The sequence below is a fragment of the Micropterus dolomieu genome, linkage group LG17 (genome assembly GCF_021292245.1).
Source record: "Micropterus dolomieu isolate WLL.071019.BEF.003 ecotype Adirondacks linkage group LG17, ASM2129224v1, whole genome shotgun sequence".
NCBI lineage: Eukaryota > Metazoa > Chordata > Actinopteri > Centrarchiformes > Centrarchidae > Micropterus > Micropterus dolomieu.
In genome coordinates, this window is record NC_060166.1 from 33,080,310 (window position 1) to 33,096,201 (window position 15,892).

The 15,892-nt window shown below is 39.9% G+C and overlaps 2 protein-coding genes across 2 annotated transcripts in view; one reads left to right on the forward strand and one right to left on the reverse strand.

Annotated features, from left to right (window-relative positions):
• The window catches only part of rasgrp4 (RAS guanyl releasing protein 4), a 16,817-nt gene extending 11,656 nt beyond the window's left edge, over positions 1-5,161 (reverse strand). The window contains exon 1 of the mRNA XM_046073115.1: positions 4,469-5,161. Within this exon, the coding sequence (XP_045929071.1) occupies positions 4,469-4,485 (17 nt within the window). The 5' untranslated portion in view covers positions 4,486-5,161. The remainder of the gene's footprint in view (positions 1-4,468) is intronic.
• Positions 5,162-9,304: 4,143 nt separating this feature from the next.
• The window catches only part of ryr1b (ryanodine receptor 1b (skeletal)), a 68,397-nt gene continuing 61,809 nt past the window's right edge, over positions 9,305-15,892 (forward strand). Inside the window, exon 1 of the mRNA XM_046073189.1 lies at positions 9,305-9,390. Within this exon, the coding sequence (XP_045929145.1) occupies positions 9,343-9,390 (48 nt within the window). The 5' untranslated portion in view covers positions 9,305-9,342. The remainder of the gene's footprint in view (positions 9,391-15,892) is intronic.

Sequence of the window (15,892 nt, forward strand, 5' to 3'; positions counted from 1 at the left end):
TGCATCGCCTTCTCTTAACCTGTGTTAGTGTGTGCGGCTCATTTCCCAAGCTCACTCACATTTTCAACACACACATATATAACAAATAACTCAACATAAACATGCATCCACACTCCAGTTACCCAAAACCGTTGGGTCTGCTTTATGTACAACACATTAATGGATGAATGAATTTCATACAGGCGTCCAGGGTGACATTAACTTATCTATTTATACCATGAGCTGCTCTCCTGCCTGTACGTGCTGTTTCATCCAGCTGTCACAGTTATCACACCACACAGTTCCCCTTCAGCCATTCCTGGGTTCAGAAACCCTCATGGGGGATGTCAGTGACAACCCTATCTCTTTGTATCCTGGTAGTTCAACTCCAGGCAGCTGATGTGGAAACCTGCTGGGCAACTAACGGCCACCTCTCCTCCTCCTCCTTCTCCTCTTCGCCTCATTACACTGGCTACTAAATTCAAAACACTAACACTAAACAGCACAGAATGTACCACCGTGAGCTAAATTTACAGTAAGGATAGGTAAGCCTCATGGCACATGGAGACCTTAGTGACAGAAGCCAAATATGCACATGATCAAGGTGCCTCGGTTAATTTTATCTATACCTCAGCCACCTATTACACTTCTACAATATTGTCCAGTGAAGACGTTGTATATCGTCACATATTTTGTGATGTGAAGGGTGTCTCTAGCCTTAGATCCTTATTGTTTGTTGTTTGCTTTACAGATAGGTAAAGCCCTTTGAGGCAAATTTGTAGGCTATATAAATAATATTGACTTGGCTTCTCTGTTAGTTGAGACAATTAGCTAACCTCTATCCAGAAATCATTAAACAATGTCAAAAGGGCAGTTTTATCGTACTTAAGTTGTATTCTTTTAGGTTTTCATCTGACAACAGTATTATGACATTTAGCTGATTCTTATTCATATTTCTTTTAACACACTGAACTTAGGTGGACTCAGAGGCTGATGCCTGAGGCCATATGGGGCTGCTTAATCCCTTTTTTGATTAAAAATATCAAATGATTATGAAAATGCCTATCATGTGTTCCCAGAGCTCAAAGTGAAGTTTTATTTTTTTGTTTTGTGTGAAAAGTATTTAGGGTTTTACAGTGATGAAAAAACAACAAATACTAAGTATATGATTCTCCATGTATATGATTTACATGTTTTGAAGAAAACTAATCAAATTTTTATACATTTAGCCAATTATTTTTGATGGTTATCTTATCTCAGTGCCCTTTACATCTTGTCCTCTCTTTGTTTGACTCAGAGTGAATCTAGCTCTGTCTGTCAAAGCAGTCACACATATGTGGAGACACACTCACTACTACAAACAGAAGTGCTGATGGGGAAATGTTATTGATGTCATAATGTTTGTCAGGGAATTTCCCCCCAGAGTGCTGAGCAGGTAACACAGCACATTAACAGCACAGCAGTCAATAAGCCTGACCAGCGTTAGAGGCCGAGAGCTGTTGGTAAATACATTCAGTGTGTGGTGGACTCCCATGCAAATCTGAACTATAATGGAGTTACTGTTTAGGAATTTGCATTCACTTTTTTCAAAAAAGTGAGATACACAAATTAGGTATTACATACATTATAATTACCCCTCTATATTTAACAGTGCATCCATGGAAACCCATGGCTGCTGAAACTGAAAAAGAAAGTCCTTGTGTGTGTGTGTGTGTGTGTGTGTGTGTGTGTGTGTGTGTGTCAATAAGAAAAGAACGCTAAGCAGTCTCTTTTTAATATTAATGAGCTTGGTCATCATATCTCTGTTTTAGGAAGTCCTTCCACACCTCCGTTTCCCCTCTAGCTACTTCTACACCCACTTTTTCCCTCTTCGTTCATCCTCGCTCTATTCAAACCATTCAGGAAACAGCTTCTTTTTTTCTTTGGAAATCCCCCACTCACTCCCTTTCCCATCCGTGTCAGGACTTCTGGCTACAGATCCTGTTCCCCCCTCCTCTTTCTCCCTCTCTCGCTCTCACACTGGCGGGGGGATATGCAAATTCCTGTCTTTCTTTCCTTAATTGATTAATTGAAGCCAGGGCCCTTTGAAGGCCTTGTTTATGAGCTGCTCTTTTTCTCTCACTCTACCCTCTCACAACCTGCGTTCTTGTTCCCTTTGCATCAGGGGGATGCATTTACTACCATGAGCCATTCATCCGTTTGGTCCAACAATAAAGCCACTGTATCAACCATTGTAGTTTACATCTGAAAAATTGCAGCAAATATTCATAAACCTCTTCAGCTGTTGTGTGAGAAGTATAAACTGTTTGGGCCTGCAGCCATTAACCTTTTACACAATTAAATCATACCTGTCCAATTACACAGACCTTCAGTGCCAATCCTCTTTCTCTCTTTGAAAACCTTCTCTCTCACTCACACACACACTTTCATAATCGACATCAGTAATTCTTCTTCAACTAATTTTTCTTCTTCACTTCATGTTGATTTAGATTGTCGTCTCTTTGTTTTTAGGCTAATGTTAATTAATTATATATATATTTTTTCTTCTACAAAGATTTTAAGTGTCATTCAAACAAAATGTATTTGTTGTTTTTAAAAATCAATTATTAATTCCATCTTGACTTTTTGCAATTGGTAACATTTCTCTATACTAACACTTTTTCAAAACTGTTCAGAGAGTTCTCTTCACCAACATACAACAACTAACAGGTCACACAACAATATGTAACACTACTGTCTCTTAAGTATCTTTAATTCATTAATTAATTAGTTATAAACCAATATTCTATTACAAAGGGCACCTCTTTATTGCATGGTTCTGTTCCCTTACAGTGTATGTCAAGAAATTGTTCAGAAATGCTGCAATATGCTTCAATAGACTTCACTTTTTACTGTGACATTTATGCATAGAGTAATTCCAAGTGTGCACAATTAAACTAAAGTAATTTAAACTAAAGTAATTCTACTAATGTAATCCAAAACTATACATATTCACTGTACATAAGTGTATAGGCTAGCTAGAGATATAGAAATACATAAGAGCTAGTCAACCTTTCCTGACACAAGTTCTCACCTACATCAAACCCTGTGTCCTCTCTTGTAATACACATGGGAAAGAATGTTTTTGCATGTCTGATCAATCCCTTGCAATCATTTTTCAGATTATGTCCAGGAATCCAGCATTCATTGTGACCAAGAGGAACATCCAATCAACTTTCAATTTCGGTGAGGGAAAGAATTCCTCTATGGAGTTGATGGATAAAGAGTAAGGTAAAGGGAAAAGTGACACCATCCTGGGATGGGCTGCAAACCACTATTGAAACGCTGTCGTATCATCGCATACAATTACAAAACCTTTCCTCACCTGGCACAAGTAATAAAAATAGCCACTCAGTATCCCAATTAGGTAATTTATGCATTTTTATTTTGTTATTCCTTTTTAGATGTAGGTGTAGCAGAATGTAGCAAATTGCAGGTTTTGAATGTAAATTAAACAGTTTTTACAATATAAACATTTGTAAAATGGACTAAATACAAGGTGATTTGATGGTTGTTGAGTTTGATGGAGACAGTTCATGAATTTTGAAAGATGTCGTCATTGAATTAGCAATGAAAAATTATCCACAGTTTAGTCTATATTGACTTCTGTTGTGCTGACTAAAGAGTACAGAGTTTTGAAAAAGTGAACTCAGTCTTGAGAAATGCACAATAACAATTGTAAAAAAAAATGTAATTCTAACTACTGATTTAAGATAACCTTGCTACTGAAGGGGAAGCACAGTAATGTGTCCACTCCATCAGTCCACCTTAAACTCAGGTAGTTAAAACACACATAACACATATCTGACCACCTTAACATTCAACACGCAACCCTTTCATTCCAGGCAATCTGATAAGAGCTGTGGTCACAACTACAGCAGTAAAAAAGTACCACTGAAAACAATATAGGCTATTAAATGTGTAGTTTCTCAGCAGAATCTAAGACGAATTGCAAAAAAAATCACTGACATGACATGTAAATGGATTTGAGCTGGAAAAAACAGAAAAGCAGAACACATTTCCATGGAAAGGTAAGCAGGCAGTGCAACAGGCACGCACAACTGTTGAATGTCAGCGCTTGCTTTTGTGCAGTACATACAAATAATCTGAGATGTTGATATTCTTCACTGATATGCAGGTCCAACATGTTATCTCTCTCTCTCTCTTTCTCTCTCTGCTTCACTGTCTAGATACAAATAAATAGCAGAAAATACACACACAAAGCAGTAAATAAAACTAAATGCCCTCATTTCTCTTTGACTTTTGTAGAGCCTTTGCACAAACCACACTGTATCTCATAACCTCAAAGGTTCACACATCTCTGCTGCACACAAAGCACTTGCTGCTGACACATACTTAGACTTACACTTGCTCAGAAACTGAACAGAACTAGGTCTGAGTGCGCCAGACTCTCAGTTTTGATGCACCCTCTTCTTTTCTTTTTAATTACCTCTTGGTCTTGTTCATTGCAGAGCTCTTCTCCTCAACGGCACTCCTCCTCCACTGGTGATCCGCACGGGCATCTGAGCGTGTCCCTACAGCTCCATGGTTGACCCTGCTCCTCCTCCTCCTTCTCCTCCTCTGTGTCCTCTATGTGTTTATATTCCCAGGACAGCAAAAGCAGGCACAGGACGGAGAGCTGCTGGGGGTGAGGGCTGCCCACCTACTAGTCATCGACAGGACTAAACTGTACGCCTAAACCCTGCTTATCAAACCACTGTCAGTCAACCACCCTCTCTCTCTGCTATCTGAAGATATCTATCAACCACAAATTAGCAACAAAAAAGACTTCATGCTCCGTCTGCCTGGAATAAAGCAGACACGTTAAGAGAAAATGCCTCAAACAAAGAGTGCAAGAACTAACTAAAGTCTTAAACTTGTCCCTTCAACATAAACAAGTCAGCATCTTAAATGGAGGAACTGGCTCTTGACAGATACGGGAACTCACATCGGTTTCTGTGTGTGCGTGTGTGTGTGTGCCTGTGTATGTATGTGTGTGTGTGTGTATGTGTGTGTGTGTGTGTGTGTGTGTGTGTGTGTGTGCACACAAGGGGGAGGGGAGAGGAGAAAGAGAGAGAGAAAATAGTGAACACAAATGCAGTAGCCATAGAGGAAGGAGGAGGAGAGTTAAGAGAGAGATAGTGATGAGCAATCATCTGAGCACCATCAGTGTACTCCAGGAAGCGACATCTGCGGTTCTTTTTTCAGAGCATCAACACAGACAAAAATAGGCCACACCTAAATGTCACTTTTGATGCAGTTTTCTGGGGCATTGCCTGAACTTGGCAAAAGAATCAGTTCCTGAAAAGAGATAATTAGATGTCTGATAACATTGTTGAATGCTAGCACGGTCTCCCTACTAGATTTGTTCATCCAGGGTCTCCAGTGTCCCCCAAATCATGTCTATCACCCTGATTTCTTCCTGTTCTTCTTTTTTTTTAACTCCCTCTGTCATTTCTCAGGATAGCAAGTGATTACACAGGGAGGTAGTGTTTGTGCTTGTGAATGTGGCCGTGCAGCTGGACAGAGAGACTCAAAGGCATCCTTGTTTTAACACATCAACAGAGGAAGAGGCGACCAAACAGGGGACATTAATGTCCCAAAGTCTGCAGAGGTGGCTTCTTTGCTGCAGGAAGCTGACTGGCTGGCAGAGAGAGTGGGCGATATGGCATTCAAAAGCAGGGAAAGATGCACTGAGCAGGAATCCTTGCACCAGCCCTTGCATGCCAAGTCCAAAACACCTAAAAATGCATTTGAATTAGCATTAGAAAGGAGATCACTGAAGGCCGTGAACAGGGTGCATGGAAATGTCACAGAAAAAAAAGTATTTAGCCTAATGCTCTTTCCTGGCAATGTGGTAATCTTACTGTAATCTTAAGCAATAGTTCTTTAAAACAGGAAGAGTTGCAATCAACTCAGCTGGTAAATCTAAAGACATCTAACATACACTGAAAAAAAAGCTGGTGGACCTCATTTTTATTGTAAATCAACACAGTCACATTTTAGCTGTTGCTTTGCCACTGTGAGTCTTGATGGGCGTTTCAGTGTGACAATTAAGTTTGTGAATTAATGCATTGTTTAATTTGTCTTTCTAAGTATTTTCTTATTTTTGTATTTGCATTTTAAGAAGTGTTTTAAATTGATTGAGGTACATTGACGGTGATGGAAAGCAAAAGGAACGGTAACGTGCGGGGCTCAAAACTGTTTTGTCAATCTAGGCTACATTAAGACGGCTTGAGAGGGTAAAGTTAAGTTATCGTCGATTACTTCATATACTTGTAAGGACTTGTTTTGTTATGTGATAAGTTCGTTCGTTGTTTTATCGTTGTTTCCAAAGCGTAGGCTGCGTAAGGGTCTTTATTTTCCTCCTTTTGTCTTAATTAAATTTCAAGGAACCAGCACAGTAACCTCAAACGTACTGCTCATTCCTGACCTTTTTGGAGTCTGAACTGCAGAGAATTGTACGTTGAGTTTAACTCCCGGTACAATGTCGCCATCCTCGGGCGCGGTGCCGTAACTGCGCGGAATCGAAGGGGGATTCATGAGCTGGCAACCCCCCCTCAAAGAAACTGGCAACAGCAGGTCTCTTCTAAATCAGGACTCATACTCCCAGAATTCATGTTAGTTCTGCTTCAGTGGCGTATCACCTCCTCATCCGCCTCCTCTCCGTTTACCCGCTGGACGGAGTTGTATCCCTGCGAGCAGCGTCCCAAAACATCGTCATACGCAGGCTGTCAGCTGCATTTGCAGTGGGGAATGGGCGAAAAGGTGAGCATGCTGAAGGATGCCAGATGGAGACTGAGGAGGTAAGGGTGTATGTATGCACACTGTCTGATCACCATTTCTGATTGATTGAGTGTCTAATGCGGCTTCCCCTAGCTTTAATGTCTGGTGCATCCCTGCTGCCTGAAATGACCAAGAGGGGTGTGCCACTGACACCCATCCATATCCACTGTTTTCTTCAGGAATGCATCAGGCTGACAGAGCCGTTGATTTTCTGAAGAGATAGCATTCTTGGCCTGCCATTAGGCGAGTTTGTAGTCTGCAAAATAATCTTGTGTCAAGGTATAATAGCCTAGTAGTCTTCAGAGCTAAAAGAAGACTAAAGGGATTTTATTCAGGCTGACGTGGACCCCTATATTCTGCTAAATTAAATTAATTTAACTAAGCCTGCAAGATAATAATAGTAATATAGATATAAAAATACTAAAAATGACATATTCAAATAGCTTGTTGTGCATTTTTACTTGATAAGTGATTAATAAATGATAATGAGTGAAATTAATTTTCTCCTTATTAGTTGATGTTCATGTCCCCCCACTCCCTCAAAAAAAGAAAGGAAGGAAGGAAGGAAGGAAGGAAGGAAGGAAGAAATAATCACACTAAAATAAAATAAATAAAAGATCAATAGGATAATGTCTTTATGGCTAAGTGTCTCAACTTAAGACCCTTTGGGATTCATGGCCAGTCAAGACAAAGGACAGGTTCATCCCTAAATCACTGCAAAGATTTTTCTTGTGAGAGAGACACCACATAAACGTCTGGGATGTTAAAACAAAATTATGGCAGTAATTAATTACTGTTCATAGTGCAGATAAGACCTTTGCTACTTCAACACTGAAGCATGAAATCTAAAATGTTATGGGAAAGTGGGAAAGTGCACAGAGCTAATTAAAAGCCTGACATAATGTCTGTGCAAAGTATCTCATCATGTTAGTGACTGGACTGGGCCAAGCTTTATGTTTAGCTTTGCTTTGATCCAGATTTTATGTTACAACAAGAATTTAATCAACAGCAATTTTCACTTTGCCTTTGCCAAATGCCAAGCATCTACCATTAGGTTCCAGCTTCCAGCAGTTGCCCAGCTTTTCTCTGCATCATATTATTATTAAATTACTGTTTTGTTTTTTTAGACCAGTGGTTCTCAAACGTTTTCACGTCAAGGACCCCTTAACTGACACAAATTACAGAAAATAGATGAAACTCATGACCAAAATAGTCATACATTCAGTCATTGTGTTACTAATGGATAGAATTATAGTGAAAATGAATGATTCCCCTATTTTTGCTGGGGACCCCCTGGTCCCTCTCAAGGACCCCTGGGGGTCCCCACTTTGAGAACCAACGGTTTAGACAGCATAAGCAAAGCCATAATTAATTATAAATAAGCTACTTGCTAAAAGTGATGTAGTCATGAAAACATTGTTACTCGACATAGTTAGAGAATCCTATATTTGGGATTTGTCTCACTGGTTTTAATTGGTGCTGTGTTGGAAAAAAGGTGTTTCCCATGTACTGATGAATCTGAATGACAGTCCCTATTAAATTTTAACAAACCAGACCCACACAGTCCTGCTCAACCAGATGTTTTTAAACTAAGGATATGTTTTGTCTCTAACTTTAGAATTGATTGTTGTATATAATGTCACAAATGTTGACCAAGTTTTCGTGAATTTTTACATTTCAAGTGTTCAAGTTTATTTTAATCAATAGTTTTAGCAATAATAATAATATAAAACAAATACTATTGTATTAAGACTCAAAGATTACCACTGTGCAATTCCCCCATTGAGCGTCTCTGCTAAATCGGTAATGCATCACTCCTGCACACTATGCTAAACTGTTCTTACTTAAGTGCTGTGCCTCTGAGAAAACTGCCAAGTGATACAGATGTCTGAATTTTCCAAATAACTCCCTTTGGATGCAGTGCGCTCATTCACCTAATTCTGAAGGGGTTTTTGAACAGCGCAGCTGACTTATTCACTTTGAAGAGTTAAGGTGTGTGTTTGCGTGTGTGCATCTGTTCTTTCTGCACACTCTCCAAAGGCTAGTCCTCACCCCGCTTTCCTTTTATAGCCTCGGACATGTCGAAGGAGGGGAGGGAGGTGTGTGTGTGTGTGTTTTACAGGAGGACAGCCTGTTTGAAGGAGTGGCCCACTTCTACAAACATGGCGGCAAGGTGGGATGGGAGCCGTGTAAATGTGTTACAAGGTGCCTGCCCCCCCCTCACTCACCCACCGTCCCTCCCTCCCTCATCTGCGGTTGGGGGGAGAGGAGCTGGGGAGAGCCTCGCCTCCCGTCACTCTCTCTCACAACAACGTGAGAGCCACAGGACTCATGCTGTCCTCCAGCACACCCACACACTAGCACTCAGAGAGAGAGAGAGAGGGGTACAGCAACAAGAAAAGAAGGAGAGAGGTGAAACGTGCAGAGAGAGAGAGGGAGGGACATAGAAAAGGAGATAAAAAATTCAAATCCTGAAGAGAGAAAACAGAAGGATTTTCTCTTTTCTCCCGAGGAGCTGCGAATAACCCTCGGTGAAGGATGGCAGAAGGGGGAGAGGGAGAGGAGGAGATTCAGTTCCTGCGAACGGTGAGTCCCGCTTACTTTCCTTTCGGGAAGGCTAACCGGCAATGGCTGTTGGAAAGGAGTTAGTTAGGTTTGGGACTGGAGAAGGAGATCAGGAAAACAGTGCAAAAGGAAATTAGATGATTTTTTATTATTGTCTGAAATTGACTCATGATCGTCCAGCATCAACTTCATTGCTCCTTCAGTGTCCACTGGTTTCACAGTCTTTTCACTTGTACTATCACTTTTTCATTTCGTGCATTGGGTATTTAAGTCACATCTGTAGTTGCAGTTCTCTGAGCCAAGACCTGCTTCTGTATATGACTATTTTTTGCGGTGCCCTGAATGTGCCATGACCCGCTTATCAGTTGCTCTTTTTAAACTTGGTAATTGATTCCTTTGTTAACCTACATTACGTGATCATATTTTGATCTATTCATAATGCAATGCTCTTTGTCTTGCCAAATCTCTGTCATATTACTTCCAGAATGTTCTGGGCTTAAGAATAGGTGGGTAACAGTGTATGTGTGCATATGTGTGTGTGCGCACAGATAGATAGACAGGGGCTGGTGCATCTGTTAGCATCGTTATCTATTTATATCTGAGGAAAGTAGAGCCTGACAGTGTGGGGTGAGGAGGCAGAGCAACAAGCTACCCAGATCCTGCAGGGGACAGCTGGCAAAAGGCCGCATGTCTTCCTTGGAGAAGCCAACACACAGTCACAGTGTAGAGATATCCACTTCACAGTCTCAATCTCAGTGGAGGATGACCCTGAAAATGACCCAAAACAGCTGAGTTGGTGAAATGGGTTCCCAAAACTAAAGAGAGAGAGCTAAATACTGTATTAAATTTGTAAGAATATTATTTTTCATTTTAACAATTTGGTGCTGAATCTAAAATTTTTAGGTGGTAGGTTTTAGGTTTAGGTTCAGGGAAACAACAGCAAATGGATTTGGAGATAGAATAGATAATTAGGATAAAAATAATTTATCCTAATTAGACAAAAAATGAATCGATGTTGTTAACATAACATAATAGCACTGAATTATTGCCAGGCTATGTGTCCATTAACAGTAATGTGAGATGTAGAAACACCCTCAAACACGAGACTCATCCCTGCAGTTTGTCTTTGAGAAGAGCATCAACAAAATCTACACAGTGAAAGTGGCGCTCTCCTTTACTGCTGCCATTTCTGCGATGTTTACCTAACTGGCAATTGAATAAAGTTAGCAATGAGATAATAGTTCAAATACTAAGGAGCCAAGATAGTGGTCTGCAGAAAGACCACAAGCAAATTATATTAATAGACAAGATTCCTGTCATTACAGAGCAACACAGCTGTCGCTTCTGTTACAAAACTATTGTGATTTTTCTTTTTAGAAACTGGCAAATTAATTGAGCGACTTTTTAAATGCCTTCAGTGTTTATTTTTAGTTTGTTTGGTTCATGAGACTCTGTTAGGATGAAACTATTAGACACCGACAGTTCAAAAGGAAAAACAATGCAGCTCTATGTGAATTATTAATGTCTTGTGTACTTCAATGGATTTCTCTTTGACACTAACACTGTCTGGGTCAGGGGTTCAATCCCCGCTGGGGTTACAGAGCTATAAATGTGGGCTAAAAAAAAGCTTGTGGTGCTGTAAGGATCTTTGGATAAAAGCATCCACCAAATGGTCTGTGTTATCAGTCTTTTAATTAGAGGCAAGTGATGGGAGGCATTGTGTGAGTCAGCTGTTTCTCTCTGTTGGGGTTTTCCCCTGAGATATATTGGAGGTGGGAGGTGTGATGAAAGTAGAGTTGGAGCCCGGAGTTCCTCTCACCTGGACCAGCTGGGGCAGCAGACTGTATTCATATATTTACCTGACATTATGTTTTTATAGTCGCATAATCTGCCATGGAGGTTCAAAGCCTGCGTGCCAAGGTTCACCTTTCAGCTGGGATTTATCTCAGCCCTTCTTCAACCCTTCTTCATGATGTCATTACATTTATCTTAAAGCAATTTAGTGAAAATATGTAAGCAAATTCTGCTTACATAGTGCCATATCATCACACAAGGGTGTCCAATTTAGGATAATAAGCATTTATGTTTCTTGTTAGCACAACTTATGATAATAATAGCTCAAAATTGACTCTTGATGATATTTAATGCTGTGTTCACATACAACGCGGATTTAATCCTTGCAACACTAGTCAGCAGGTCAGAAAGACAAAACCTTTTTAAATGTTTGTTTTCTGAATGGAGTTCGGTTCGATCAGGGCTATGCTAACTTTTTCACACTAAAGTACAACGATAGCTGGAATAATACATATTTTCTGAACTCATCAGATAGTTCAACTTCCTCTCTTTCTTTTCTCCAAGCAATGTCCAATTTTGTCCATTTTTTATATAAATATGAAGTAGAAGTGCAACAGAGCTCTGGATAACAACAACAGTGGAACCGGAAATGCACGGAAGCTAGCTGCTGAGAAGCGCAAGTGAAGATAAATCAACATTGTAATCCCAAAAAATAAAGTAAAAAGCTAATTTAATAAAAGCATAATAAACGGCGTAGTTGTCAGAGCATAATCCAGACCGACTTCGGGTGTTTATTTGTCCCAAAGCTGCAGCGCTGTCAGTCCCTTCATTTTTAACCTTTTCTCTGTTCTTTACTGGGAATCCTTCAAAAACAGAATAAATGCTGTCAGGGAGTAAGGTGATGCAGTGTTACAGCGTTTAGTGTTTTTTTCCCTCATGGGGGTTTTGTTTAATAGTAAGACAAGAAAGGAAGAGGAGATTAGATCCCTTAAAAGCTGAATTCTTCTCAGTGTGACAAATGGGGAACGCAGAAAAATGTAATGCATTTTGGTCTTCTTTAACACATCTCCACTGATCGTTTTCAAAACACAATAGGCCACACACAGATTACTCAGCAGTGCTGCTCTGTTCTATTCTGGGTTTTATTGTGTTATTCTAATATGGTCCAGGCCTGTGAGTCATACAACGCTGAGTGTGATCGCAGTGTGGCTGGAATAGTTGTACAGTCTACACTCACTGGTGGGGCTTAGCCATGCCACCGGCTGTACAGTAGCGGTTTACTTAAATTCTCCACTCAAACACTATTTAGCATTCAACCTCCTCCCTAAAAAAACACCCCACAAGCATTTTAGCCCCCACATTTACTGTCGAGAGATCGGCTTAGCTTGTGATAGCCAGCAGTCTTTCATTTTTTCCTAAGAAAAAGCCTATAACAGCAGCCAGAGACTACTGAAATGTCTTACTGCACTATAAACACATGAGAGGCTACATCAGGAAACCCAGATGTCATACAATGGAGCTGTTTCTCTGCTGGTGATGGTAAAAGCTGTGTCACTGTTTCACGATGCCTCGTTTGTGGTGTGAATCACACAGACTGAGTTTGAAGGGGTATTCAGCCTATAACAGCAGTTTCTTTTTATAGTGTGCACACACTCTGGAGGGAGAGACCAGAGGAGTCAGTGTCCTACTTGCCAGCATCCTTTGGGAGACATGGTGTGCCACAGAACTGTATGGACAGTTATGTTCACAGAAAGCAAATCTGTTTGGTGATATGCAGGTTAAAATGTGACTAGATGTAGAGTTTGAGTTTTTAACAAATTGGGGTGCTTGTCCATTATTTGAAGATTACATTGTGTCTGTTTTAAAATTTGCAGTGAGGGAGAGAGGGGCATGACATACAACAAAGGTCCGTGGCTGGATTGGGGACGTTATGGTTATATGGATTGTGTCTTAACCACTCGGCTATTGGGTTCACTGCTGTTGACTTTTTAGGCAGTGCTTTGTAGGGTTATAGCTAGGTCATTTTTGCAATCACTCCTAAGTAAAATACTCACATTTGTTAAGCTCTATTACCAAAACCTGTATCGTGTATCTCTTTAATTAGCAATTTACAAAACATTTTGATAGTAAATTTTTAAATAGCAAATATGTAGTCTGTCCTCAGCAATGCTGCCCCTACAGTGTAATTTAATTCAAAAACATTAACCATCCACTGTGGAGTGTTATACTATCATGTCTGGATTGTTTGTTTGTGATTTCCATTTCTGCAGTTGAAATGACATTGACAGAGGAAACCCAAAAGTATGATATACAGTATATTGTACTTGGTGGCACAGCTGTTTGTTTGCACAGAGACCTCCCCGTTTTTCATCCTATGTCTTTGTCCTCTCTCTTGATTTTTCTCTATCTTTTTAACACACACATACATACAGTGTATATATCAGTGAGCTACAGTAGCAGCAGACTTTGGGACAGCGGCAGATGACGAACAGGGGTGATTGAGATGGGGAGGGTGCTTTAGAAGTGCTGAGCCCAGGAGATGAACACGTCCACCGCGAGACCACACACACACACACACACACACACACACACACACACACACGCACCTGTTAGTCTGCTTGTTTTGGTCACAGCAGTTTACACAATAAACAGGTGGTCTGGTCTGCTCTCTCAGGCACGAGACAGAAACAAACTGTAATGCAAACTGCTGTGTGTGTAAGTGTGTGTACCTGTGTGTGTGTGCATGTGTGCAGAGGCTCAATGATTACCTCACTTTACAACTAGGATCAGAAAATGCATCCAAGAATGTCGTCTGCAGGAAGGTTCCTTGTGTTCCTGTCCATGTTGCCACTTATAGTTCAAAGACATCCAAGTGAGGTAGTTTGTAGACATTGAATAATAGTTTAAAATTAAAATAAGTCAGTAAAACTCTTTAAAGTATGTAAATCATTTAGCAGACTACTTTCTCAAATTGAGTAATCTGGCACACTGAAAATCAGATCCACATTAATATGTGTCACATTATCATTGCATGGCACAGTAAATGTCTGTGGTGCTTAACTTCTCACCATAATGTGAATTTGACTAACATAATGTAATGGTCATTGTGATAGATAACAGTAAGACAATTTTCAAAAGTCTAATAACACATTTTCATATGGTGTTCAGAAATAAATGGAAACCAACTTTCTAAAAGATGACAGCATGGTTTCCAAAATGGCTGGCAGTGAGATAAAGAAATAAATCTTCCAGAAAGTGTGTGCAGCTGGAGCTTTTTCCAAGAGGAAAATGTTGAAGATGAGATGATGAGTAAATATTAAGACTATTCTGGATCCACACTCCAATCATTTGGCTTGAGACATGGATTATGCTGCAAAAGCTTTCCCGAGAAACTGGACAATATTTTTTTCGGACCTTTTGGAGCATGGTCTAACTAAATAAGTTTGAGCAAAGGCTGAGATGAAACTATGAAGATAAACTTTGTGTGTTTTGTGCTTTTTAAGGGAGGTTCAAGGATATTGGTTGGTTTTTAGGTTGAGCTCTTTCTTTTAACTGTCCACAGATAAGACTGTGAGTGAATAGTTACTTGGATATACTGGAGGTTTCCCTTGTATTTATTTTTTTTAAATTTTTTTACAATCTTACCATAACCCAAGCTATAAGACTGTATTTTCAGATGGACTATGAGATGTTGCTTGTCTTGCACAATAAATCTCTTTCTGCACCCTAACTCACACCTATATAAAACTTTTGGATTACGCATCTGTTTTAAACAGGCCTGCTGGTCAGGAAAGTACTTTGCTTACTCTTATGGAAAATAGACTTTTTTAGAGGAATGGATTTTGGATCAAGGCCAGATAAAATAATTTATTTATAACAGTGTTTTCTTTTGAATTGCTGCTGTCTGCCAGACTTATCGTCTTTCAAAGTGCAGAGGCTGTTTAATGTTTGATGTCTGGTAGTTTGTAGCAATTTAACTGAGCCGGAGGGGAATGAAGCCAGTGTGTAGGCTGTCAAAACAGTATGTGTCAATGAAATTCTCTTAGAATCTGATTTGTGAGTTATCACTGTTGAAGCCTGAGTACCGGTAAAAATCATAAAATATGGAACATATTCATGCTTTATAGTAGATATTTTTTTTTACAACCTACATTTCTCTTAGCAACCTCATCGAACGGGTTTATGTATCTTTTGCAATTGTAGCCATTGTCAAGATTTTAACCCTAATTCTGTTATCAGTGTTGCTGAAATTTATCACCTAGTAAGCTTTAAGAGGCTTTTGAATGGTTAAGTTCAGCACCTGTCTTTTAATTTTCCTACTTTAATAACTCAAACGTAATTTGCTTTTTTTGGGCAGTGATATTACTTTTACTTTTGCCCATCAAAAGTAGATGTTATCAGCTAGCTTTCCTGTGCTCAATGCTTTCCCTGTGAGCAAGAGAGCCTTGCTTTTTCTCCCAGGGAGACCTCTAAGTACCTCCAAGAGAGACCTCTAAGTATCTGCTGGTCAGCAGAAGGAGGGAATGTGATAGTGACAGGTGCAGCCACCTAAAATAGGAGAGGAGTGGAAGGGGAAGGCCCAGAGCAAAGTGGTAGAGGTATAGGAAGGAGAGAGAGAAAAGAGGACTGCAATGAAATAATAAGAGTACAGAGAGAAAATAGGAACGAGAAGAGTACATCAAAAGAAATAGTGTGGAGTGAGAGTGAGAATGATAAAGAGAAAGATAGA